Source organism: Eptesicus fuscus, chromosome 20, assembly GCF_027574615.1.
Source record: "Eptesicus fuscus isolate TK198812 chromosome 20, DD_ASM_mEF_20220401, whole genome shotgun sequence".
NCBI classification, from domain to species: domain Eukaryota; kingdom Metazoa; phylum Chordata; class Mammalia; order Chiroptera; family Vespertilionidae; genus Eptesicus; species Eptesicus fuscus.
Window position 1 is genome coordinate 14,747,324 of NC_072492.1, and position 25,884 is coordinate 14,773,207.

General features: G+C 47.1%; 2 protein-coding genes across 2 annotated transcripts in view; one reads left to right on the forward strand and one right to left on the reverse strand.

Annotated features, from left to right (window-relative positions):
- ITGAE (integrin subunit alpha E) overlaps positions 1-14,269 on the forward strand; it is a 45,649-nt gene extending 31,380 nt beyond the window's left edge. Inside the window, exons 22-31 of the mRNA XM_054709374.1 lie at positions 848-946; positions 1,458-1,537; positions 2,422-2,499; positions 3,017-3,080; positions 3,162-3,269; positions 6,657-6,713; positions 7,015-7,110; positions 8,734-8,829; positions 12,880-12,990; positions 13,905-14,269. Coding sequence (XP_054565349.1) covers positions 848-946; positions 1,458-1,537; positions 2,422-2,499; positions 3,017-3,080; positions 3,162-3,269; positions 6,657-6,713; positions 7,015-7,110; positions 8,734-8,829; positions 12,880-12,990; positions 13,905-14,069 — 954 coding nt within the window. The 3' untranslated portion in view covers positions 14,070-14,269. The remainder of the gene's footprint in view (positions 1-847; positions 947-1,457; positions 1,538-2,421; positions 2,500-3,016; positions 3,081-3,161; positions 3,270-6,656; positions 6,714-7,014; positions 7,111-8,733; positions 8,830-12,879; positions 12,991-13,904) is intronic.
- On the reverse strand, positions 3,080-6,440 carry HASPIN (histone H3 associated protein kinase). The gene is made up of 2 exons (XM_028133069.2): positions 4,129-6,440; positions 3,080-3,355 (listed from the first exon to the last, which is right to left on the reverse strand). Exons 1-2 carry the CDS (start codon positions 6,438-6,440, stop codon positions 3,274-3,276), a joined length of 2,394 nt encoding a protein of 797 aa, XP_027988870.2. The 3' UTR covers positions 3,080-3,273.
- Positions 14,270-25,884: the final 11,615 nt, after the last annotated feature.

A 25,884-nucleotide genomic window follows, 5' to 3' on the forward strand; every position in this document is an offset into this window, starting at 1 on the left:
ATTTCACATCCATCTGAATAGTTCCCAAGGACATGGGTCCCTGGGACCACTCTGCAGTGCAGACCTGATGTTGAGTGACCCTTTTACACGGCCCTGATTTTTAACCTATCAAAACACTGCCTCATTTACATCTCACCTCAACACCACCCTTCCCTGGAGTCCTTCAGTAACTGTCTTTTCCTTTGTTTGGTAAGACACACCAATGAAGTTTACTCTATAATGAACCAATAAACCTGGCTTTGTCAGACTATGGTCTGTCCCTGAAGGTCTTAGGCTATTCGGGCTAGGACAGCATCCATTATATGGAAAGAATGAAATGATCTCCTAAGCATCCAGAATGGAACTGGTGATGCACCCTCCTTGGGAGAATTAAGAAAATAGTAATTAAAAAAAAAAAAAAAAGTAGTTGCTCAAATCATTCTCTGTATTCAGTGGTCCAGATGAGGAACCAGGATCGAAAAGGGCAGCATGGTGGTGCTGGGCTCATGCTAGCCTTCTAGTCCATCTCAGTATGTGAAATTTGCATTGACCCGAGGCCCAATTCAAATGTCTCCTTCCCTATAAAGACTTTCATTCGTCCAAGTTGAAATTCATCTTTCTCTACTGCTGTTCTCTGTACCTCTCTCACAGAACCACTCCTTAGGCCTTGTATTTAAATTCCTCAACCATCTACCACTGATCCCTCCTGCCCAGCTTGTGAGGAAGATAGGGACCAAGTCTGATGTGTGTCCTCAGCTCTGGGCAAGGTGTCTTGAATGTGAAAAAAAAGAGCAAATGATGTTAAATTGGTGTGAGAAAACTGCTCTTCTTTTTTGCCTTTTAACAACAGTCTTTTCTGTGTTAACAGCCTCCTTCCCCAAACATTCAGTGTGATGACCCTAAGCCAGCTGCTTCTATCCTGGTCATGAAGTGCAAGATTGGTCACCCCATACTCAGGAGGGCATCTGTGAGTGTTTTGATGGGCTGACTTGTTTCACTACCCTAGAGTTGGTAACTTCTACTTTCCAGTCTCATTGGAATCTCAGTTGTGGTCCCATGCTTCCCTTCACTGTACAGTCAATCTATAGCTGTGCTTAGAATTGCCAAGTCCGCTCTGAAAGTAGGGAGAGGTGGGTGGGGGAATACAGCCAGACAAATTGTTGGCTCACTACAGAGTGAAATAGCAGGTAGTATGGAAGGGTCATCAGACCCAAAGTTACTAGTCCTGAGCGGAGTCCCTGATGTGCTACTGAGGATCTTTGTGCTGTGAGAATCTCAGCAATATTTGCTCAGTTGTAAAGGGGAATAAGAAGGTTACATGGAATAACAAATGTGGAAGCCTGCTATGATACAAAAATGTGAGCAATATAAATTATTTCCCAGGTCTGTCTCGTTAGTAGGAAGTAGTTTGAATTGTGAGTGGTATAGAGAAGAATGAAGTGACTTTTTTTACTCTCTTTTTTTTCTCTTCAAAATAGGCAAACTTTTCAGTAGTTTGGCAGCTAGAGGAGAGTGCCTTTCCAAACAGGACAGCTGACATCACTGTGACAATCACAAAGTAAGTAGTGCTTGTGACACAGCAGACCCAGGCTACGGCCCTGGAAGAAACCTCCCTCCCACGTGCCGAGAAGGGAACTTCAGTGAGCCCAGAGAAGGCACCTGTGTCCCCATGGTTAGCAAATATATTTAAAACATTCTTTCATTGACACACAAAGTAAAACTATGGTATAGTTTGGTAAAATGAGCCTTGGACTGGAGTTCTAATTCCGGTTCATTTAATTTTGGGGAAGCTTTTGCCTGCAAAACCTCTATGTTTGGGGGTAGGATGGGATACAGTGTTGGGAAAGGGTTCTTAAATAAGGGTGAGTCTGCCCCTCAGGGGCAATACCTAAAGATATATATATTTAAAATATATTTTTATTTATTTCAGAGAAGAAGGAAGAGGGAGAGATAGAAACATCAGTGCTGAGAGACTCATTGATTGGCTGCCTCCTGCACGCCCCACACTGGGGATCGAGCCCGCAGCAACCCGGGCAAGTGCCCTCACCAGGAATTGAACTGTGAGGTCCTGGCTCATAGGTCGATGCTCAACCACTGAGCCATGCCGGCCAGGCTATGTGAAGATATTTTTGATGTACACGACTTGGGGGGTCCTACTGGCATCTAGTGGGTAGAGACCAGGGATGCTGCTTAACATCTTACAATATACAGGACAGCCTCTCACAACAGATTATCTTGCCCAAAATGTCAATATTGTTGAGGGTGAGAAACCCTTCTAAATCAATGTTTCTCCAAGTCTGGACTTCTAGCAACTCTTCTGCACTCTGCTTATTTCCAAGAGTCTTTTCTTATCTGACCCCTGATAACCTTGGGAAGCGAAGGTATAGAAGCAGCCATATGTACAAAGCAGGTGTGCTGTGCACTGACACTCTTATTTCTTAGTGCCAATGAAAGAAGATCTTTGGTCAGAGAGACCCACAGACTTCACTTCAAGCATGCCTTCATTGCAGTTCTTCCCAAGTAAGGACCTCCAAGGGGCCAACACCTGGGGGACAGTTCTGAGCATTCTCTCTTGTGGGTGGAATTGGTGGGCAGGCTGGATAGGGGTACTGCCTTCCTTTGAGAGGAGGCTGCTTAAAACCCAGGCTCCCATCAATCTCTAGGACACTAAGAGATGGTTTCTAGAAACCCATGGTAGTAATCAAAGTAGTAATGTCAACTGGTCTTGCTACAAAAGGGTCCTGACATGATGCTAAGAAGGGAAGAAGAGAGGGGCTATGGGATTGAAAAGGAAGGAAGGAGAAAAGTAAGGCCATTCTGAAGGATGATAATTAGGTAAAGCAGCAGCCCAAATATATACTATTCAAATATTCTGCCTGCTCCCAACTGCCCTACCACCAATTTACACTTTGATATTTAGCTTTGATCCCTCTTAAGGATCTGGTGCCCTCTGTCCTAGTGTACCCAACTAGTAACATTCAGGTTCACTTAAAACAAGGGGGCCTTGAGGCCTAACAACGTGTCCTCTCAATTGCAGACCAGCAGTGATGTACATGAACACAAGCCAGGGGCTTTCTGACCACAAAGAATTCTCCTTCAATGTAAGTGCTTAGCATTTATTATTGCAAAGCTACAAGTGGCAAAGCAACACCAACTCTGACTTCCTACTCTTTACTTTGCAGATCCATGGGGAAAATTTCTTTGGAGCCGAATTCCAGCTGCAAATCTGTGTTCCAATTAAATTACAAGGGCTCCGGCTTGTAAGAGTGAAGAACCTGACAAAGACTCAGGTACTTAGAGGCGGGTCTTGACTCTATCACGATTGCAACTCTTTTCAGAGTGACTACAGATTCTCAAAGGTATAAAAACTAGAGTTCTAGAAAAAGAGTAAAAACAAGATTAGTTAACCTGAGAACACATTAGTAGTAAATTATCAAAGTCATGTTCAGAAGGAATATCAACCACCCACCTCTGAAAGCAATATTTGTTTACTTCCCTTGATAACAAATAAGCAAAAACTCAAAAAACTTTTTTAGTAGCCATGGAGACATTTATTTTCCTGTTGAAAACTGTTAAATTTACTTCTCTGTGACTGGCAAATGAGCTTGATAGATATATGGCGTTTCTTGCATGTCTCCCTATAAACTGTCTACCATCTTCCTTTTCTCTCTCCCTTCAATCTGTCTTGGTCTCTGCTTTGCTACAGCCTCTTTGCTCTCGGTTGACTCCTGAGCTGTAGTATGGTTCCCAAAAGCCAGCCTGCCAATACCTATAGGCTCTGATTGGTATGACAGCTGAGACCTTGGGGTGAATTACTTTCTCCTGAAATTTTTCCCCCTTAGGCTACATAAAGTGTCAAGGCTCAAAAATGAAAATATGGAAACCTACAGAATAGACTCTGCTGACAGAAAGAGGGCCTAAAAGTTGTAAACACTTGTTCTCATGTGTAGTTTATTTTTAAAGAATGTTTGTTGTTTAAAGATTTCCACAAACATTTCAGTTTCCACTTGGAAACAAAACTCTTGTTTGAAAAGCTGGTTAGAGTAGGAATTTCACCCTTCCCTGGGGATAGAGATCGAAAACAACACTGGGGACTTTCAAGGCTAGTGGTCTGTCCCCCTTTGGGGCGGTAAGGCACCTTTGACTTACTTAAATAGACTGTGTTGGCAGAGCAGGTCAGTGGCAGAGCTGAAGTTCAGCATTGTCTGATGGAAATGTATGATGTTTTTCTTTATTTGCTTCAAGGCAGGGGTGTTACATTTCCTCTTGAAGACCATTTCTTTCAGAATCTTATCTGTGAGGTAATGTAGCCAGAGCACATTACTGTAAGGGTGGTATTCACCCCAGCAGTTGTTGTTCTCCTTCTTCATTAGCCTGTAGATCTCAAACTGGTAGTCACCTTCACCTGTAAAAAGGTCCTCATCCATGGAAATGTCACAGAAAACCACGACCCCATCCCGCTCCAGGCGTGACAGGGTGTAGTCAATGATGTTGACTTGCAGCCCACAGGTGGGGATAGTACCTGTCTTCCCGCTGAGGGTGTAGTGGACTTCCTTGAGGCTGGTTTTCTTTAAGAGCACATTCCCCCAGTGTAAGTCTCGGTGCTCAAAGTGCAGCGATGCCTCTGCAACGGCAAGGGATGCGGTGACCTGGTGTAGAATGCTCTTTGCAGTAGCTATGGAGGACAACGTCTTTCTCCTTTGCTCTAAGTCAGTTCCTCCAAATTCAAATTCAAGTATAATGAAGAGCTGGTCTTTGTCGAAAAAGTCAGGCCGGTCATTTGCAGACCCTTTGGTTGAGTTATAGTGATCCCAGGCTTTGAGGAGCAAGGGAGGGTAAGGTCCGCGAACACAGTGCACCGAGTTCAGCCCAATAAAGCCTTCTGTGCGGTGGCACACAGCATCAGACAGGAGGCTCAACTCTTTGGAGATGATGATCTCTGGAAGGATTTCCTCAAATGTTTTCTGATGGGCTCCATTGACTAAATCCGGTCCTTCAATAGCAATGATTTTTAGGGCTACTGGTGTACAATGATCAATTGTTTGAAACACTTCCCCAAACACTCCTTCCCCAATCTTCTCACAGCATTCCAGTCTTTCCATGGAAAGGCAAGAGCTAAAGGGGATAGGACCCTCCTGGTTGCATTCCCTATAAACCTTTTCAGCATCAGATGCCTTTTGGTCTGCGACATGTGGTGTCTTTAAGGGGGTTAGCAAATACATGGAAGAGGAGTGCCAAGGGGATGGAGCACTGCTTGTTTTGTTCAGGACAGGAGAGTTTGAATATTCTGACATGAAGGACCCTGAGGGAGAACTGGTAGTGGCGTTGTTGCACACGTCTGACACAGCAGTCACGATCTTTTTCTTATGGAAACTGAAGGAAGCCCTGGCTTTGGTCCAAGAGCGGTCATTCTGGAATTGAGTCAGATCCTGGGTAAGGAATGAATCTTTTCCCATCCTTTGGCCCTTTTTAAACTGGTTGTAATGGAGGAGAGAGGTTTCTACTGCCTCCTGATGTTTCCTTTTCTGGTTTGGCCCAGTTTTCTCAGGCCTGTTGGTTTTCCCAGGTCCTTTACAGCTCTTGCAACCACTGGCCTCCTCATATTCTGTCTGGACAGCCCCTTGAGCCCCAGTCTCTTGACAAGAGTCCTTGTCTCTGGCCCTCTTCTTTCGCATGCTTGATAAACCTGGGCTCTCCAGCCTCTTCCCCATCAGTTCCCTTTCACAGCAGGACTCCCTCATGTTCTTCCCACCTGTCCCAAACTCACAATCCTCCGGGTTTCCTGAGTCCATAAGGCTAAAGAGAGCCGACGTGAGGCTTGAACGAGTTTGGTGGGCCAATCTGGTGAACCTGCTTCCTCCTGTTGCTGCCTCCTGGGAGCAGGAACGAGGTGCTGGATCCAGAGAGGTGACATCCAGAGAGGTAGAGGGGCCGGTACCTATGACACTGTCTCCTGGCGCTGGGGACCCAGGACCGGGGCCTGGAGAGGCTGGGGAGCTAAATAAGGAGGCACTGGTGCCCAGCGGGCCGCCGTCGCTGGGCTGGCTGCACACACTGAGGTCCGGGCTGAGGCGGCCCGGGGTGCTGCTGGGGAAGGGCGGCGGACCGAGTGGGCTGCAGGGGGTGCTGCACTTCCGCGGCGGCCGCGCTCGCAGCCTCAGGCGTCTTGGAGTCATGATAAGGCTCGGCCGGGCCTTGGAGATCCGCCCGCCAGCTCGCCTCCGCCGCAGACCCACCTCGCTGCAGAAGTCGGGGTCATCAGAATCGTCGGAGGCGACAGAGGGCGAGGGGTCGTCACTACTGGCGTTGCTGCTACTGGTGCTGCTGAAGACACGCTTTGTATCTTGAGGCGCGAACCACTGCGCGCCTGCCCGGCCCGACCGCCACCGCGGCCCTCCGCCGCCCGCAGCCCCATACGTTCGTAAGAGCCGGTTCCGGGGTCGCGGGACTGGCTCCGCCATAGCTCTCACCCGCCAACCTGTTCAAATGCAAACATCGCGAGACCTCTGGAGGACGCTGACGTCGACGTAGACACGCCCACCGGCCGGCCGGCACGTCGGGTCCTAGTGCCCTCCTGCGCGCATGCGTATCACCACGGGCTCGCGGGTTTGGACGGAGGGTGCTTGACGACGGCGGTTTCGCGTCCTCATTCGTCGCGGGGATGGCTCTCGTTTCAGGCTTCCACCGTGTGCACCCAGCGTCAGGAGCGCGTTTGTGGGAGCGAGGCGGTTCAGGTGAGCGCGGCGGTCCCGAACGGCCAAGGGAAGGAGGAGGGTCCGGAGCGGGTGACCAGAAGGGCCCGGATACACCGTTTCCGGCGTTTCCCCCGAAAGCCCGTGCAGGGCGGCCCCAGCGCCCTCCTTGGTCTCTTCACCGGGTCTTGTGTGTCAAGGCTGCGGCTAGGCTTCCGCCACGGTGAGCGAGGAAACTGCTCACATCTGTCCTGGGACCTTCAGGTGCCCTGTGTGCTGAGAGTTACAGCAACAGCTTTTCCGTACGCAGAGGGATGGTGCTAACCAGACGTTCCTTTCCCAGCCCGTGGAGGAGTGGCATTCGGTGAGCTGTGCCATCACTTCGGAGAGAGAAAATGTAACGGTCGCAGCGGAGCTCTCCGTGAGTCAGGCTAAGCAGGTACTCGAGACTGCGAAATGCTCCAGATTTGATTCTCCTGCAGCTCACGGGCATCTGGCTCCCCTAGAAAGATCCATAGCTGGATACGGGCATCTCAAATATCACATGTCTCCTGACCCACCTTCTGCCCCAACCTGTTCCTGACCCAGTTCCTCAGGGTAACTCACCACTCCGGTTACTTTCTAGGAATTTCGTGGGACTCCTCCCTTGCTGACTTGCACATATCTCTTCCCACGGCAAACTCTCTTATTCCACCTGCAAAATATATTCTAAATCCATTCACTTCTCTGCTTGGCCACTGCTACTCTGTCGATCAGGCTGCCCTCTTTTGCCCAGACTGTTGCCGCAACCTTCTGTCTGCTCTTCTTGCCTCTGCTCTTGCTATGCCCTCTCTGAACATTCCTCACACAGCTACCTATTTTTTTTTTTTTTTTTTTTTGTTAATCCCCACCCTAGGATATTTTTTCACTGATTTTTAGAGAGAGTGGGAGAGAGAGGGAAAGACAGAGAGAAGTATCGATGTGAGAGAAACACATCGATTGGTTACCTCCTGCATGCACCCTGACCAGGGCCTTGGCCAGCGAGGGGCCTGCAACCGAGGTATGTGCTCTTGACCAGAATTGAAACCAGGACTCTTGGGTCCACAGGCCGATGTTCTTTCCACTGAGCCAAACTGGCTAGGGCAACAGCTACCTTTTAGAAACAAACATTATGCTTTTTAATACATTTATCCTAAAATTCGTACCTTTTCAGTAGTCTGCAAGGCCCTGCATGATCTGGTCTCTGATTTCTTCGACTTCATCTCCTAGTACTCTCCTCAGCCCAACTTCTTATACTCCAGCTGTTCTGTCCTTTCTGTTCCTCCATATTGTTCTGGCCACAGGCCCTTTGTACTTGCTCTTCCTTCTCCATGACAGTGTTCTTCTCCCAGATCTTCATGTGCGTGGTTTCTTACATTTAGCTCACATGTAACCTTGGAGAGGCCTTCCTTGATTACTCATTCAAAAGTGGGAACTACAGCCCAGTTTAACGTCTTGCAGTGATCCAGATGACTGATGAGATCTGAACTGAAGAAATAGCTATGGGAATGGAGGAAAAGGGACAGGTGCAAGAGAGGCTCAAAAAAGAAAAATGGCCCTGGCCAGTGTGGTTCAATGCATAGAACATCAGCCCATGTACCAAAAGGTGGCAGGTTCGATTCCTGGTCAAGGGCACATACCTGGGTTGCAGGTTCAATCCTGAGCCCCAGTCTCTCTCACATTAATGTTTCTCTCCTCCCCCTTCCTCCCCCTGTTTCCCTACCCCACCTCCTTCACTCCCTTCCCCTCTCTAAAAATCAGTGGGAAAAATACCTTCGGTGAGGATTAACAAAACAAAAAAAAAGAGGAAAAATGGTCAAGAAAACTGACTTGGGTGGGGTGGGTGAAGGTGTGACATGAGGTAGAGGGAAAAGTTGAGAATAACCACAGGTTTTTTGCTTGGGTAACTTTGTGGTTGTTGAGCTCATTAACTAAGCTAAGGAATACATAGGATGGAACGCAAATAAAGGAAGGATGGTGAATGCTGTACAGAAACAGTAGGTCCACGTCTAAAACATGTTTCCTCCCCCCTCTCCCCTTACAGTTTCTAAGAGATGCAACTGAACTGCAGATCCTTGGTGAAATTTCTTTCAACAGGTCTCTGTATGAGGGTCTGAATGCAGAGAACCACAGAACTAAGGTAATTCCTGTCTTCGGGGTGGTGTCCTAGAACTGTGCTCAGCCTTAGAGCCTGTACAGCACTCTGCCGTGGCCCTGTTCCTGTTTTCAGTCTTACACCTCTGATCTTGACTCTGCCACCAACTGCCTCTGTGACCTTGAGCTAGTCAGCTTCTGCCTCAATTTTTCCATCTGTGAAATGAGGCAATTAAATAAGAGGCTTAAGCTGAGGAAGTCTAAACTGAAATAACTAAGCTGGAACCAAAAGCTACATATGCTTTGATTTGAAAAGGTATTTAAAATTTTTTTCCCAAAGTGAGAAATTATTGTTTGTATGCATGAACTCTCTAGTGTGTAGTATCAGAGTTTAATTATAATCTTAACCAGTTACAATACTCAGAGTGCATACTTCTTTGACAAGTCTTAGACTAAGCACTGGAACTCCTGGGGTTGGTTTTGCTGAAGTCTGACCACAGGTCAAACGGATGTCTGTGATCTATGGGCCAGATGCTGTGTGTGCTTCCCCTGAGTTGTCATTCTTGTTGACACTCACCTAGATGTCCTGCTGGCTTTCGAGATGCTCCATCTGTGAGCTCTTTAGTTAGGCATAATGCATTATTAGAAGGAATGTTAAGAGAGTGAGACTGGATTGCTAAATATTGGATCCTCTGATTTTCTTTCTGGAGGAGGAGGAGAAAGGAACAGCTCTCTAGACTGTCAGGAATAACATTTTCCTTTATTTTTAGGCATTTCTAATAGAGAAAATGATATGGAAGAAAGAGTAGTGCCCCATTATCCCACTGTCCAGATTTTTAGAAAATCCAATAATGCTTAGAAGAAGATCCAAGCCTTATAGAAAGATACCAAATGAAAAATGATGGTTCCTTTACTCCCCTCTTCCCAACCCCAACTTCCTCTTCCCAAAGGGAGTTTTTGTTAACAGTTTCTGATATGCACATTCTTAAATAATTTATTTAGGTACTTCCTCCTCTTACTGATATTTTTATTCTACAGTATAGATTTCTTATAATTATTTTCTTTAAATTTGATACCCTAAGCAAAGTATTAAGTCGTTCCTGACAATAAGCACACGACTTACAGTGAATCTGTGAGTATAAATAGCAGTATATCCAAGTGCATATCAGCTGCGGGTAAGGGAAGACTCCTGCTTATATACCATAAAAGGATCTGCTGTTTATCTAGTAAGGGAGGCAGACCAGGGTCAATGGTCTGGCTCCTTTGTCTCATTGGCAAAGGGGGCAACCAGGCTTTGCTTGATTAGCTTGGACCGGTCATGGTTTCTGAACAAGATCTAAAAGGAGAGAATGGCCCTAATTGATTTGGCTCAGTGGATAGAGCATCGGCCTGTGGACTGAAGGGTCCCAGGTTCAATTTTAGTCAAGGGCATGTACCTTGGTTGTGGGCACATCCCCAGTAGGGGGTTTGCAGGAGGCACCTCATATTTCTCTCTCCTCGATGTTTCTAACTCTCTATCCCTCTCCCTTCCTCTCTGTAAAAAATCAATAAAATACTTTAACTAAAAATAAAAGGAGAGAATGGCTGTGGAGGAGGCCCCCATCAATGTTTGCTACAAGCAGTGGTGTCCTGCTTCTCCCTTCACCTCCACCGGGCAGCCCTGGGGCACCTTGGAAACCTGTGGGTTTGGGAGAGGGGAAAGGGAAGAGACTTTGAGAAATAGGAATGTTTCTTCTACTCAGCTCTGGTCTGGTAAACCACTGTCACCTTGGGGCTTCCTTTCATCACTTTCCTTGTCTCCCATTCCCCCCCCCCCCCCCCCGCCCCGGCCCCCTTGCTTCCATAGAAGAAAAAACAGGCTGCCTTCCTGTTCTTCCTCCCTCTCTGTTGCTTTGCTCCCTCCTAGCTGTCACGGCCTAGAACCTAATCCTTTTAAGGTCAGCTAGGTAAATAGTGCCTGGAGGGTCAACCCTAGGGAGTAACCACCATCTAGCTCAATTAGAAGAGGCCTCAAAGATAAATTTGTCCAGCCTTCTACCCCGTACAGAATTTCTCTCCGAAGCATTGCTGACCTTGGTGCTTAAACATTTGTGTGAAAGGAGCTCACTGTTTTGGACAAGCAGAGGTGTTTTGTTTTGTTTTTCCCCCCTGTTTGTCTGTCTGTTTTATATGGTTTTTTTAAAAAAATTATTTTATAGGGAGAAAGAGAGAGAGAGAGAACATCAATCTGTTGCCTCCATAGGTGCCCTTACCAAGAATGGAACCCGCACCTTTTCAGTGCATGGGGTGTTGCTCCAAACAACTGAGCTACCTGGCTGGGGCCAGGCAGAGAAGTTTGGATGGCCCTTGGGCCCCACTTAAGTCCTGGCACCATGATGTGTGTGTACGCTGGCCACAACTTGGAACGTCCATATCTGGGTCTCACTTGGGAAGCACATCCCCCAAGCTCCCAGCCGAGTCCTGTTAGTGAAAAGACAGCTTAGACTCTGAAGTTGAGACGACGATGCTGGGGATCGCTTCTATAGGAAGAGCTCTACAGGTTGTACACATGGATGCTGTTTTGCATTTATTTTCCCGTCTCAAAGTAACATATACTGTAGTCTGGTGAGGAGCAGAGTTTGTCATATATTTCGGGTGGGGGAAAGTGTGTTATCAGACTTCAGGGATTTGTGGAAGCTCAAAAAGAGCTGTCAGAACAGAGCTGGAAGATCATTTACAAAAAGTCATCATTTTGAAGGTGAAGCTTGGGGATCAAGGATGTGTAATGGCATAGCTGGATGTAGAATCTTAATTTTCTGTCAGTCTTTAAAACCTGAAGACCTCAATCCTGTGGGACCCTCTGTTAAACCGTCAGAGAATCCTTAACAGAAGGTCACAGTCTCCTGACAGACTTAGCTCTGTTTCTGTATTACAAATCAAAATAGTTGCTATAAACTATTTTGGTCATTAGATCATGTTACTGCGCTCTTTTTTTCTCTTCAGTTTTTGTTCTGTTTGCTTTTTGAGGATTGTATTGATTATCTAGCTCAGAGATCTTTGCTTAGCCAAGTTCTGTCTACAAATGAGCCATCAAAGGCACTCTTCATTTTTGTTACAGTGTTTTATCTTGAGCATTTCTTTTTGGTTCTTGGGATTTCCATCTTTCCACTTACATTGCCTGTCTATTCTTTATCTTTGTTCTTACGTGCTGTCTGCTTTATCCATTAGAGCCCTTAGCATATTGATCATAGTTGTCTTAAATTCTCCGTCTGATAATTCTAACATCCTTGCTATGTCTGGTTCTCATGCTCGCTCTGTCTCTTAAAATTGTGTTGTTTGCCTTTAGGAACTGCTATAAACAGGCCTTTAGTAATGTGGTGAGGTATGGGGGGAAGGTAAGTGTATATCATCCTATAAGTAGGTCTCAGTCTGTTAGTGAGCCGATACTCTGCTCTCACATTGATGCTTCTCTCTCTCCCCCTCTCCTTCAAAATCAATAAATTATCAAACATGAGTAATGTTGCTTAAAAAAAGATCAGAGTGCTCCGGTGTATTTCAAAATGGCGTATTTCCTATTGGGAAGCCAAGAGATTTTTCTCCAGTATTTACTGTGGGAACCTGGTCAAGCTCCTGGAGGTAAATCTCAATGTAGTGGGGGGCCCCCTAATGACTGGGTTTCCTGGCGTTTTTAACTCTCAGAGTTGTCCACACTGAGTCTCCAGCAGTTATAGTTCAGGTTTTCTTTCTTTTTTTTTTTTTATCTTCATTCAAGGATATTTTTCCCATTGATTTTTAGAGAGAGTGGAAGAGAGAGGGAAAGACAAAGAGAAATATCCATGTGAGAGAAACACATCGATTGGTTGCCTCCTACACGAGCCCCAACCAGGGCCCAGGCTGGGGAGGAGCTTGCAACTAAGGTATGTACCCTTGACCGGAATTGAACCTGGGACCCTTCGGTCTGCAGGTCATCACTCTATCCACTGAGCCAACTGGCTAGGCGTAGTTCAGGTTTTCTATCCCAGCACTGTAAGCTTCTACTCATATTTTGCTCCTTAAAATAATGTGTGACACTTTTTTCCCCATTTGCTTTACCTGACACATCTTTGTCTTGTTCTAGATCACTGTCATCTTCCTGAAAGAGGAGGAGTACCTTCCTTTGCCTCTCATCATCGGAAGCAGTGTCGCTGGCTTTCTGGTTTTGATAGTGATTATAGTCGTGCTATTCAAGGTCAGTTCTATCGTGTTTATACAGGCCCTGGGGTTGGGCACAGTACTTTCTGGGACAGCCAGCCCCTGACTTAGAACAGGCCTGGCTGTGTGGCCACTTTACCTTCTTCAGCCACACATCTGTGTAGGCAAATGAGTAAGACAGGTTCTGTCTGAAAAAAATAAAAATCTAATTGCAGTATTGGAGTAAAGAGAGATTTTCCTGAAACAGATTTGGTTGTTGTTCCCTGTTTAAATCCTTTCCTTCCCTTCCCCTCTTTTAATATTCAAACTTTTTTTGCTGTTCAAGATTCTCCTTAGCTTCTGTCCGCTCACCCTAAGTCTTGTTTTTTTCTCCAGAGTTGAATAGGCTTGTGTCTTTGTGCTGTCAGTCAAGCTATCCCCTCACCCCCAGGCTCTTCCCCACGTTTTCACCTTCCTCACACTCTTCCCTTAAAACCCAGCCCAGGGACTCCAGAGTCCTTTGAGCTGAGGTGTATGCTTTTCCTGTGAGCTCCCTGCTGGAAATCCAGAAGTGGCACTGTGTGTCAATTATTTCTCTCTCTACTAGATTGTGAGTTTCTTGCTGTAGGACATGATCATCTAGCCTCAGCATAGAGTACTTTTACATAAATGAGATCCAGTACAGCCAAAACTATAATACTTTGCACAATTAAAAGTTAAAAAGGTTAAAGAGCTCTGTGGTTTCAGAGAAAGGTCAAAAATCACTTCTGACGGGAATGAGCACCAGGAAGGCTGTGGAAAGGCAGCATTTAGGACGGGTCTTTGGGAGACTGTGTTAACTGGGAGAGATTCAGAGGGAGCTTGAGAAGCCAAGGAGTGTAAGGGCTCTTTTGGCAACAACCAGGTAAATGGTTTTCTAAGACAGATGGTTATCTTCGGTCTGAAATTGGGCTCCCCTTCCCTTTGTTTTAGTGTGGCTTTTTTAAAAGAAAATACCGACAACTGAACTTGGAGAGCATAAGGAAGGCGCAGCTGAAATCAGAGAATCTGCTCACAGAAGGTGAGGACCAGCCTCCTCGTCCACTGGGAGAGAATGTCAGCCAGTCCTCAGCTCCTAGAGACTTGGCCTCGTACTGATGACCTGCTCTTTTAGGAGGATGCAGGGCAAGATCTGATAAATTGTCAATAGAATATTGTTTTTCAATAACACATCGTCCCAAAAGTATCTCTGCATGTGCAAAAAATAAACTTGGGAAAGATGTGGTACTAAATGGTATTAAACTGTTTTCTTTACAGAAGCGCCTTTAACATGCACATATAATATAATTTGTAATTCTTTTTTTCCTCCCAAGAGATTATATAGCATTTCTCAACTTTGTCTAAGAATGCATTTTTTTTTTTTTTTTTAAGAATGCGTTTTTCTCGCCGTTACTGTTGATGTCTCCAAAATAGTGTGCTATGAAGTTCATCCTGCAGGGACAGTGTTGAAATTGGTTCCTAGTCTGGTATTTCAAGATTCTCAGCTCTCGCCTGTTATTTCAAATCAGGCCACAAAAAAGCCCTCAGAACAAATGTAAAAAGTATAAAAGCAAAAGTCATCAAAACAGGCACTAGGGAGGCGAGGAGAAGACAAGACCAGGATTTTATTCTGTAGCTTCATTTTTATTGTATGCATGAACATGTCTATTTACTAACACTGCCAATCCTTTACCTGGCTTTCTGCTTAGTGAGTTGCTCAGAGAGACTTCATTCCTTGGTAAATACTGTCGCCAGAAGAGAGCACTGGTCCACAGGGGATGGAACCTGGCCTGGGAGAGGGTGGGGGGCACAGAGATTAGGCCCTAGTTATTGCTAGCCTTGCTCATAGTATCTTATTTTATGTTTATGGCTGTTAAAGCTTGACCACATCTTTCCACTCCTAAAAACATGGATTATAATAATTTTCATGGATTATAAAATTATTGCAAAAATGTAAACAGTGCAGAAGTATATAATGTAGAAAGTAATTCGTATGACCTCCCCAGTCTTCTTTGTCTAATTGAGATGCTTTCATTATTCCTTTTAAATTTTAATTTTTTTCTGACATTTATGAGTATATAAGGTGTGAATTGAGGATTTAACCCGAGTGTGTGTTTTTCCCAGAAGCATAAGTGATTTCACAGCACCACTTATTGACATACCTAACCACTTCCTCTGCTTATCCACGTTCTCCCGGAATCACAGGGCCTAGAAGGCTTTAAACATCTGAATTCTCTGCCCTAATTGGTTTGGCTCAGTGGATAGAGCGTCGGCCTGCGGACTCGAGGGTCCCAAGTTCGATTCCAGTCAAGGGCAGGTACCTTGGTTGCAGGCACATACCCAGTAGGGAGTGTGCAGGAGGCAGCTGATCGATGTTTCTCTCTCACAGATGTTTCTGGCTCTCTATCCCTCTACCTTCCTCTCTGTAAAAAATCAATAAAATATATTTAAAAAATAAATAAACATCTGAACTCCCTGGCAGTGGGTTTCTAGTTCAGGTTTTCCCAGTGAGAACCCACTGGGAGGTGGGCAGATGGAAGAAGCCTTTCTCCTGGTTCTGTGAGCAGTGGCAGCAGCAGATGAGCACAGGCGTCTGAGCAGCAGCGTGACCGCGTGGGCTCCCGTGACCGCGTGGGCTCCCGTGGTGGTGGCTTCCTGCAATCCCTGACTGGGTGACACTATTTTTATTTTCCAGCCCTTTCAACAAACTTGAAACTTAGCTCTCTGTGTTAAATCTCTTTCTGCTTGAAATACCTAGAGTGGTTTCTGACAGCCTTGAATCTGTTATTTCCAAATGATTAACAAGTTGTCTTTATCATTTATTGAACATGCTCACTGATAATTTGAGATTCTGCTATTATCATTTATGAAATTCCTATATACGTTCATATATGAAGTCTGGAAATTAAGTTTTGTTTCATGGATCTCTTTCTTCCTGTATCAGTACCACGATTGAAGGAGCAGAGTTTTTTTTATGCCAGTAATAAATTCAAAACAGCACAAAGGTATCTAAACAATGAAAAGTTCCCCTTTCCTCTCCCACTTCTAATCTCGTTTTCCAAAAGCAACCACTGTTAATAGTTTTTTAGACATTTTAAAAAAATATTTCTGTGTGTATCAGCATAAACTTTTTAAATGTGCAAGTGGGATTAGATTGTGTATAGCGTTCTGCCCATAGTTTTTTTCATCTAATGGACTTAGTCATCTTTAAGTAGCAACATCTGCAGACCTACCCCATTCTTTAAACAGATCTGTAATATGTATAACCTATGTTGTAAGTGGGTACGTCAGAATTTACTTAACAAGCCTCTGTAGGTGGATAGTTAGCTTATTTCCCATTTTTTTTATTACAAAGAAAAGATGTGATAAACATCTTTAAACGTGTCCTGAGATGCTTTTCAGGTATATTGATGGTTAAGTCATAGCGTAATTACTGGCTCAAAGGTTATGGGCATTTACAGTTTTGATAGATGATGGCAACTTGACCTTCAAAATGTTTTTACCAGTTTATACTCCCACTTAGACTATGTTTAAGTGCCACTCTGTGCTCTGGGCACCACCAAATTAAGTATTTTGCTAATCTAATCAGTGTGATAACTAGTATTCTGTTTTGGATACCAGCTTTCATTTGCAACTTCGCAGCCCAGGTATGTGCCTTTGACTGGGAAGAGACCGTTTGGTCTGCAGGCCAGTGCTCTAACCATTGAGCCATGCCGGTCAGCGCTGAGTATTCTATTTTTTTAAAATATGTTTTTATTGATTTCAGGGTGGAAGGGAAAAGGAGAGAGAGATAGAAACATCACTGAGAGAGAAGCATTGACCGGCTGCCTCCTGCATGACCCCTACTAGGGATTGAGCCTGCAACCTAGGCAAACGCCCCAACTGGGAATTGAACCATGACCTCCTGGTTCACAGGTCAACGCTCAACCACTGAGTCATATTGGCCTGGCTACTCTGCCAGACTTTAATGGGAGCTTTGCATACCCTCCTCTGCCTGCCTCACAGCCTGCCCTCGGCCCCAGTCCCTTTGGGAAGTTTCTCCCTCCCTCCCTCCCTCTTCCTCTCTCCAATCATGTCCTATGGGGTGAGGATTTTTAAAAAAAGTCAAGTTAACTGAAGTGTGTGTGTGTGTGTGTGTGTGTGTGTGTGTATACACACACACATATACACACATGCATACATACATACACACACAACACTTTTTTTTGGTTTTGGGTTATTTTAGGATCATATATTCTGCCATTTGTGACCATTTTCAAGGAATGATTTCAGAAAAAATTGCTGGGTGAGAGGGATAGGGAGAGGTAGTACCTTGGGTTAATATGTCTATGGGGAATTAATACATTTGTATAGTTCTTTACAATTTGTAAAGAAGCCCTTTCAGCTTTCTCCAAAAGTGGACTGAAAGCTATTTTTGTAATCGCTATTCTGTGCCAAATAGCTTTCCAGAAGGACCGAACCACGGAAGATGGGTATCAGCCATGAGAACATGTCCTGGGACCTCTGTTTCACTTCGCTTGTTTGCTTAATGGGTATGTGATCATAGCTTTAGTTTGTTTTGATTGACAGCAAGACCATGTACCTTCCTATGAAATAAGATGACAATTTTTTTTTTGCTTGAGGCTTTACTTTTCCTTCCTTGTCCAGGTAAAATGTGGCCTTGGCTTTTTCTCAGCTCTTTCTGAACTGCGTCATCTGGCGTAGAAGTGCATTTTTCCTTCTGAACTTCAGAGCCTCTGGGCAAGTAAGGGATTTGGCCTAAGTAGAACCAGAGAGCGATGCGCCCTCCAGGATGGGGGATTCTGGCAGATGTGCTGCTGGGCATGAGGAAGCAGTGGGTGTGGTTTCTGTCCAGGGCCTGGACAGCCCTGCCCAGAGCTCTGGCAGGTGTTCTCCGGCTCCGGTTAGCGTCCTACCCTGGGGTATCTTTCCTCTCTAGAGCCCTGAGGTCTGCGACTAAGGTTGGGATGCTGCAGGGAGAAAACACGCCCACGTTGGTTCTGCCAGCTTTCCTAGCCTAGGAAAAGGCTACCAGCCTAATTCTTGGAAATCCACACTGGGGCTTGGGGCCCTTTGCATCCTGGATGAAGGACTCCTGGTGGACTGGTTAGCTTGTTAGGGCCACTCGTACCTCTAAGTGAGGGGTTTCTAACTCGTGTGTGTGCCATAGGCTCCTTTGGTGGTCTGGTGAAGTCTAGGGACCCCTTCTCATGATTTCCCAACATTGTGCTATGAAAATCTTATCAATATTGTGTCTTCCAATCCATTAACACAAAATATCTTTTTATTCATTTACATCTTTCATTTTGTTCAAAAATGTTTTGTAATTTTCATTGTACTAGTGTTAACACTTCTTTTGTTAAATTTAATCCTAAGCATTTTCTTCTTTAATGCTATTATAAATGGGATTGTTTTCTTAATTTTATTTATGGATTTTTTTTCATTGCTTGATATGGCAGTATAATGGATTTTTAGGTATTGATCTATCCTTCTAACGGCAGTATAATGGATTTTTAGGTATTGATCTATCCTTCTAACTTACTGAACTCATTTATTAGCTCTGAGTTTTTTATGTGTGAATTCCTTTTGATTTTCAACATTAGGTCATGTCATCTGCAAATAGTGATGGTTTTACTTCTTTTTCGTCAGAATGCCTTTTAATTATTTTTCTTGCCTAATTGCCCTACCTCTAACCTCCATTATAATCTATACTAATAATAGAGTAATATGCTAATTAGACCGGACAAAGCCATAGTGGCAGGGGCCAAGGCAGAGGCAGTTAGGGGCAGTCAGGCCGGCAGGGGAGCAGTTAGGAGGCAACCAGGCTGGCAGGGGAGCAGTTAGGGGACAGCCAGGCCAGCAGGGTAGGGCAGTTGGGGTGACCAGGCCAGCAGGGGAGGGCAGTTGGGGTCAAACAGGCCTCCAGGAGAGGGTAGTTGGGGGCGACTGGGCTAGCAGGGGAGGGCAGTTGGGGGCGACCGGGCCGGCAGGGGAGGGCAGTTGGGGGCAGTCAGGCTGGCAGGGAAGTAGTGAGACGTCTATCAGGCCGGCAAGGGTGCGGTTAGGGGCAATCAGGCAGGCAGGCAAATGGTTGGGAGCCAGCAGTCCCCGGATTGTGAGAGGGACGTCCGACTGCTGGTTTAGGCCTGATCCAAACCAGCAGTCGGACATCCCCCAAGGGGTCCCAGATTGGAGAGGGTACAGGCTGGGCTGAGGGACACCCCCCTCCAGTGCACGAATTTCGTGCACCTGGCCTCTAGTGTCCAAATACACAGAAGAGTCGAATTTTACGGTGAAGACCTGTTTCTTCTGTTAACATTTTACTATGCTTGCTTTATCATGTATTTTCCCATCTATTCATCCATCAGCTTGTTTTTAAATACATGGAAGTTTACAAAGAACCAATTATGTTGAACACAATGATAAGAATATTAAGAAATTATGATATGGAGATACATGTGCTTCTTCATTACTGCATTAAGCAGCAGGTCTAATAACTATGCTGCTTCCAAAGTTGTGATGACCTTAAAGTGTGTTTTGAGGTATTGACCTGTAAGGTGATGGGAAAATACCTGTAATTCCTATTGATGTTAAATATAGGTACTGCTAATCCTATGATGGTTTGTTGCCTACACTTTTAATTGAGGAAACGTTAAGTTTCAGTTAAAGGGTAGCAAAACGAAAGAAGGAACATTTTTTCCATCCAACTTCACAGACTTCCTTCTCGACATACTCTGGTCCATTTAATAAAAGCATGTGTCTTGCCCAGACTTTGTACGTTTGCAGCTGACCTTGGCCACTCCAGGCAGTATTCCCTCTGTTTTATAGAGGAGAAAACCACTTGCCCAAGACCACAGGGCTCGATAAGGCAGAGCCATCTTCCAGTAGGACAATTTTTGGATCTCCAGGTCTAATAGCTTTTCCACAGAAGCCATTTTTCACACCAGGCAAGGCAGAGCTGACGGTGGAGTGTGGTGGTTCTCAGGCTTCGCTGGGCAGAAGAGTCAGAGTGGAGCTGAGCTCTTCAGGTTCCCTGGCCTCACACACTAAAGACGCTAATGCTTAAGCCTGGCCTGGGCCCGGGCACCTTTTTGGCAAGCACGCCAGGTGACTGATGCACGAGCCACACCCTGTGAGATGCTAGCTATGAGATTACGCTTGGAGTCTTGATGACTAAGAAGTTGCTTCAGGTGACAAATTTAACTTCATTCTCGGGTAGAATTACTCTTGAAATCCTATATGAATACTAGAGGCCCGGTGCACGAAAATTCGTGCACTCGGGGAGGGGGTGTCCCTCAGCCCGGCCTGCGCCCTCTCGCAGTCCAGGAGCCCTCAGGGGATGTCTGACTGACATCGTAGGCCCGCTCCCCGGGGAGTGGGCCTAAGCCGGGGATCAGGCCTAAGCCGAAGTCTGGCCTCCCTCTGCCCGCTGGCACCAGGTTGGCTGGCCTGGTGCCACCTGCTCGCTGCCTCTGACTCGGTCAATTTGCATATTAGGCTTTTATTATATAGGATACACACAAAAATAAAGGCTCAGTCACCCTACCCCAGACACTTTAAATATTCAGGCTAGTGGCAGAGGTAGGGTGATCAGAAATCAATCCATCCTCCCTTCCTTCCTCTCTTCCCTTCCCCTTCCCTCCCTCCCTCTCCCTTTCTCCCTCCCTTCCTCCCTCCCTCCCTCCTCTTATTCTACAAGCTTCCCCGACTGCCTGCTTCAAGGTCCGGTGGCAGAGTGGTAAAGCCCTTTCCTGCCCTCATGGCCCTAAACAACCAATCAGATATATACCCAAAGGTAACTGTAAATCACACAGATCCTGTCCTTTGGAGATTTAGAAAAAGAGGGATCCAGGAGGCTTTCATGGAGATAGACCCCTGTAAGCTGAGCCTTGAAGCCATGAAGGGCTGAGGGGAGACCCGCCTGTGCAAAGGCATGGAGGTTGGGAAGGGAAGGATGTGATAAAGCTTGTGAGCCAGGCCCTGAAGCCATGTGTCTGTCCCGGGGCATGTGGCTTAAGGGCAGGTGGGGGCAGAAATTGCAATGGAAAATGAGCATCTACAGAATTGTGTACAAGGAATTATGGCCACACCACTTGCAGTGTTTATGTGAAGATTTTCCGCTCATTCTTGTTTCATTACCACCACAGTCCTGTGAACTTGAGAGTGGAGAGGAGGGGATGGGTGGGAGGGAGGGATTTCACAAGGTCTGTGTAGGAAACTACTACAAGAAGCAGGAGGAAGAACAAGGTGAGCTTGCGCTGAGGTGTCCATGTGAAGAGTGGTTGCTACTCTGTGGGTGTGGTTGGCCTGAGTTTGAATCTTTATCCTTTTCAGAGGCCAGTGGAGAAGCAATCTTTACTCTTCAAGTGTTTGAAACCTCAGTAGAGTTTTCCCCCTGGTAGAGTGAGAACTAAATAATGAGTAACAACCCATCAATTAAGATGGGTCAGGGGTGCTTTGATGGGCTTGGAAATGCGTCCCACAGAGAGGAGCTTTTCTTTTTCCTGTTGACTGTATCGAAATGACATTAATAATGCATCTGCTACTTCTTAAATGGACCAGTAATGTCTATTAATGGAATGTGTTGATCATAGCAAGACTGCCAGAGCAGAAGAAAAATTAAAGGATAATTCGTGAAACCCTTTCCACACCTTGCCTTTCCCACTCTTGTCCCTCTGGGCCACCCAGGCTACTTAGGCCTGCGAAGGAGTGCGGCTCTGCGCCTGGTCCTGGAAGGCCTGTGATGACCTCCTTGTGTGGCCGAGGAGACTCAGCTCCTCCCTCCAGGCCTTGCATGAACCCTCCTCCTTCGGGGTGGAAATAGAGGCACAGTCACTGAGTCCGTAACATCCGAACCTCTACCCAAAGAACCACAGTATTTGATGGGATTTCTGTTTTCTTCATTTTGCTTCCTTTAGTTATTGGAGAACCTTTTTTGAGTTTGTTAGCTCTCAGGCTAAGGGGAAGGCTGTAGTACCAGGGGAAGTCCTCACGGGCTGAAGGAGGAACTCGTGTGTCTTTGGAGGATGCAGGGTGACCAAGTGCCACCTCCAAGCTGCTGATGGAAACACAGTGATGCCATTGGCCACTATCCTACAGCCAACAGGTTCCCTCTTAGAAGCTTCCTCTCATCCCCTAGAGAGGGGATTGAGGGAGCGATCTTATGATTCTGCTGCCTCCAAAGGCTCACCCCATTGCACTCTATTTCCTCCTTTGAAATCTATAGAATTCATAGAAGGAACAGAATGGTATGGGGCGGAGGTTGGAGTCAGAGGCAGCAGGGTCTGTTTCCCCCAAGTAGGCCTGCAGCACGTTTCTTAAGGGGGAGGGGGGAGACCCTGGAGGATCCACCATGGTTCTTACTCGGACTGTGCCAAGACCCTCGAAGTGTATCCAGACCACACAGAACAATAGACTTAGAATGTTGGTAAATCTTAGGAGCAAGGGAGATAAGTAAAGGGAGGAACACCCTTTCTCAGTTTATTTCGTAATTCCCTATCACTTCACCACTGGCACCTTACACCACCCAACTAGGCAAAGTGTGAACCAGATGAGAACGGTTCACTGTCAGTCCTTTTCTTTCGTGTGGAAAACTTCCAATGAAGTGTGATGTGGACTCCATTGGGAGAGGGGAGGGAAGGGGCACAGTGGTGAGGCCAGAGGGGGCTTTGACTACTTTGAAGATTAGCCAGTTACCCCTGACCCCTGACCCCTGACCCAGGGAGTGAAGTTGAAAGGCATCCAGTCAGTTCCTGGCAGACCAGGTGGAGCTCTCGGCCCCGCAGCACCTGCAGAAGGTGCTCGTCTCTTGACTGACCCTCACTCATGGGGCCCATTTCCCTCCAAGGAGCACTGTACGACCAGTAAGATGGTTTGTTCAGGCCCCAGCGGGGCAGAAGTGTGAGCTACACACGAAACGTCATCTAGAGGCAGCCAAGGGCTCTAGAGGACAGATCCCTCAGCGGATGGCCCAGAACCTACTAGTCCTAGCTCCTCAGATGACCTCAGCCTCCTTCCTCCCAGTGTGAAATGGACGGACAGTGGCATCTCTGACTGGGTTCACAGAGGGAGTCAGCCAGGTGACGTGGAAACTAAGGCACTGCGCCCGGCTGGAGTGGCTCAGTTGGTTGAGCATCATCCCATGAATCGAAAAGTTATCGGTTTGATTCCTGGTCAGGGCACATGCCTGGGTTATGAGCTTGATCCTGGGTGAGGGGCCTGCAGGGTACAGGAGATTGATGTTTCTCTCTCTCCCTCCCTCTCTCTCTAAAACCGATAAAGACATTTTTTAAAAGGATACTAAGGTACCGTGCTCATAGGGAGCATGGAGAGAACTGCTTAGCTGGGGAGCCAGATCATCTGGATTCAAATTTTGGCCCAGATGTTTACTAGTGGTGTGATCACAGACCCATCTAAACTCTTAGGGGAAAATCAGGATAATTGTACCAGCGACGTGGGCTGTGACGATTGAATGAGTCCATACATGAAAGGCAAAGAGAACAGTGCTTGGCAAGTGGTAAGTGCTGGTGAGTGTTCGCCATGGTAATGGTGGGGAAGGCTCCTTGGACAGTGCCTCGGGCTCTGAGGCTGTAGAGATGGGGTTAGGTAGAAACTGGAGAAATCCCTCAAAAGCAGCTGGCAATTTTCTCTCACGGGGAATTATCTCATTTGGTTTTAGGAACATCTCTTCCTTGGAGTTTAATGCAAATATAAAAGCAAAGGCCCCTTCTCCTGCTGTGTGTATAGTGGATGTTGGACCTGACCTTGTGGGGTGGTGAGCTGGCCCCAGCTGTGTGGAAGTAGGTTGCAGATACAGGGGTTTGCAGCTTGTGAGAAGTATTATTCATGTTGCTTTGACCATGACCCACAGGAAGAAATATATTCCACATGATAATGTCACTGTACACACTCATACATCAAACAGGTTTCACAAAACCATGACCACCCTGACTTTCTTAAATGCACCCTGATATCTCTCTCTCTCTCTCTCTCTCTCTCTCTCTCTCTCTCTCTCTCTCTCCCCCTCTCCTTCCCTCCCCCTCTCCTCCCGCCCCCCCTTTGGATATGTTGGTTGTAACTCAGTAAATTGACATCATGATGCACCAATGGATCTGGACCTGGTAGTCTAAGAAGCTGTGCTGTGAGGAGCCCAGGAGGATGAGCGCAGCCTGAGAACAGCTCTTTCCCTCTGGCCATCCCTCATGGGTCTCTAAAGCCTGGGTGGCTCAGGAGCGGCTGCCCACACGTGAGGGCAAATGAGAGCGGAGCCCCTTCTCTAAGGCCAGAGGGGCAGTTGACAAGCCAGAGGGCAGGGAGCCTGGCATTTCAGCATCTCCAGCAGCACACAGTAGGTGCTCAGTAAAGGTTTAAGGAAGCAAGAACAGGGGAGAGTGCCCTGGACTGGGGCTAGTCATATGCTCTCCCCTGTGATCCAGGGCCTCAGTTACTCCACCTGCAACATGAAGGCCTAGTCTCTGGGGGATCCCCCAGCAGAGTAGACCACCAAGCCTGGAACTCCCTTGGGGAGTGGAGACTCAATGTGGCACCATCGTACACGCTGCCCGTGCAGCGTGGGGGCCCAGCCTGAGCTCTTCTCCAGGCCAGACCGCAAGATCCCGAAAGGCCACCGTCCGCCATGGGCTCAGCGTGAGGGGCATCTTCTTACGTGTGATGTCACTCCACTGAGGCTGCAACTCCTCGGAGTGCTGGAGAACCACGTGAGGGAGGGCTGAGGAAGAGGCTGCAGGAGAGCGAGGAGCGGAGCCTGGTGACAGTTCCCGAGCCTCTCCTCCAGGATGCCCTCAGCTTCTAACATCCTCGTCATGTCATGACAGGGGTGGCATGGCAGCTCCCAATCCCGTCCTTGTTTAAAAGTCGGGCCTGAGCTGTTCACTCAACAAATCCGTCCCAAACTAGGATATGGCAGGCATAGCCGTGGGCGTGGATGCAGAGGTGTCCAGAGGGGCGGTGGCCGCCCTCCGGGAGCTCTGTGTGCTCTTAGTGGGGGCGGGGGGGAGGGGGGACGGGACAGTCAAGTAAAGGAGATCGTATCCAAGAGTGCCGTGCTCTGAGGGAGTAGGAGGATAATGAGATAGAAAGTGACTGGGGTGGGGGTACTTTGGTGGGTGGTAATAAGAACAAGCCTTTTTGAGGAAATGGCATTTGAGTTGAAATTGATGAAAAGGTACAAGGATCTGTGCTTCCAAATGTCAGTGGAGAGCAAAATGAGCAAAATACAGATTTCTAGGCCCTATTTAGCAAATAAAAACATTAGGGCCAGGGCCCAGGAGTCTGCGTTTTCCTTCCGAACGATTCCCATATACACTGAAACTGGAGGCCTTCTGCCTTCCAGGGAGGACCACACCTGGTGAGCTTCAGGGTTCCTTCCCACGCCCAGAGCCCATGGTTCAGGGAGAGGAAGCTCTTGCGTATGCGGGGGGGGGGGGGGGGGGGGGGGGGGAAGCGGCAGGCTAGGGAGAGGGGCAGGGTTCCTGTTGGATGGCAGGAGGCAGAAAATGAGCAAGCACAGCTCCTCACGCAAAGGGAGAGCTCCCCCAGAGCCCCCCTCTCGGAGGTGGCCTCCCTCATCCCTGCCCCACTCCCTCAGTGAACTCCACGGGCCATGAGGGCTGCAGTCTTGGCGGCCTAGGTTAGGTCTATGTCGTGCTTTGGGAACGTTTCAAACGGCTGGCACCGGCCCTCTCTGCAGATGTGCGTTATGATCCTGGGCCTTGGTTGCCTGTGCCTCCCCCCCCCCCACTGCCCCAGCCCACCTGCCCCAGGTGTGGTGCAGAGATCCTGGCTGCGGGCACTGGGACCTGCTTAGCGACTGACTCCTGGGCGAGGTGTTACCACCTGCCGCAGCTGCGACGGGAACGCCCACTGCGTTAGGCGCAGGCGTGTGCTGTCAAATCTCTCCTCTCCCAGCTGCGGT

Coding starts and splice junctions, on each gene's coding strand:
- HASPIN (XM_028133069.2), bottom strand. CDS start 6,440: ATGGCGGAGCCAGTCCCGCGACCCCGGAACCGGCTCTTACGAACGTAT. Junction 3,356..4,128: donor TGCCAACACAGTCTATTTAA/GTAAGTCAAAGG, acceptor CTCTTTTTCTAG/AACTCTAGTTTTTATACCTT.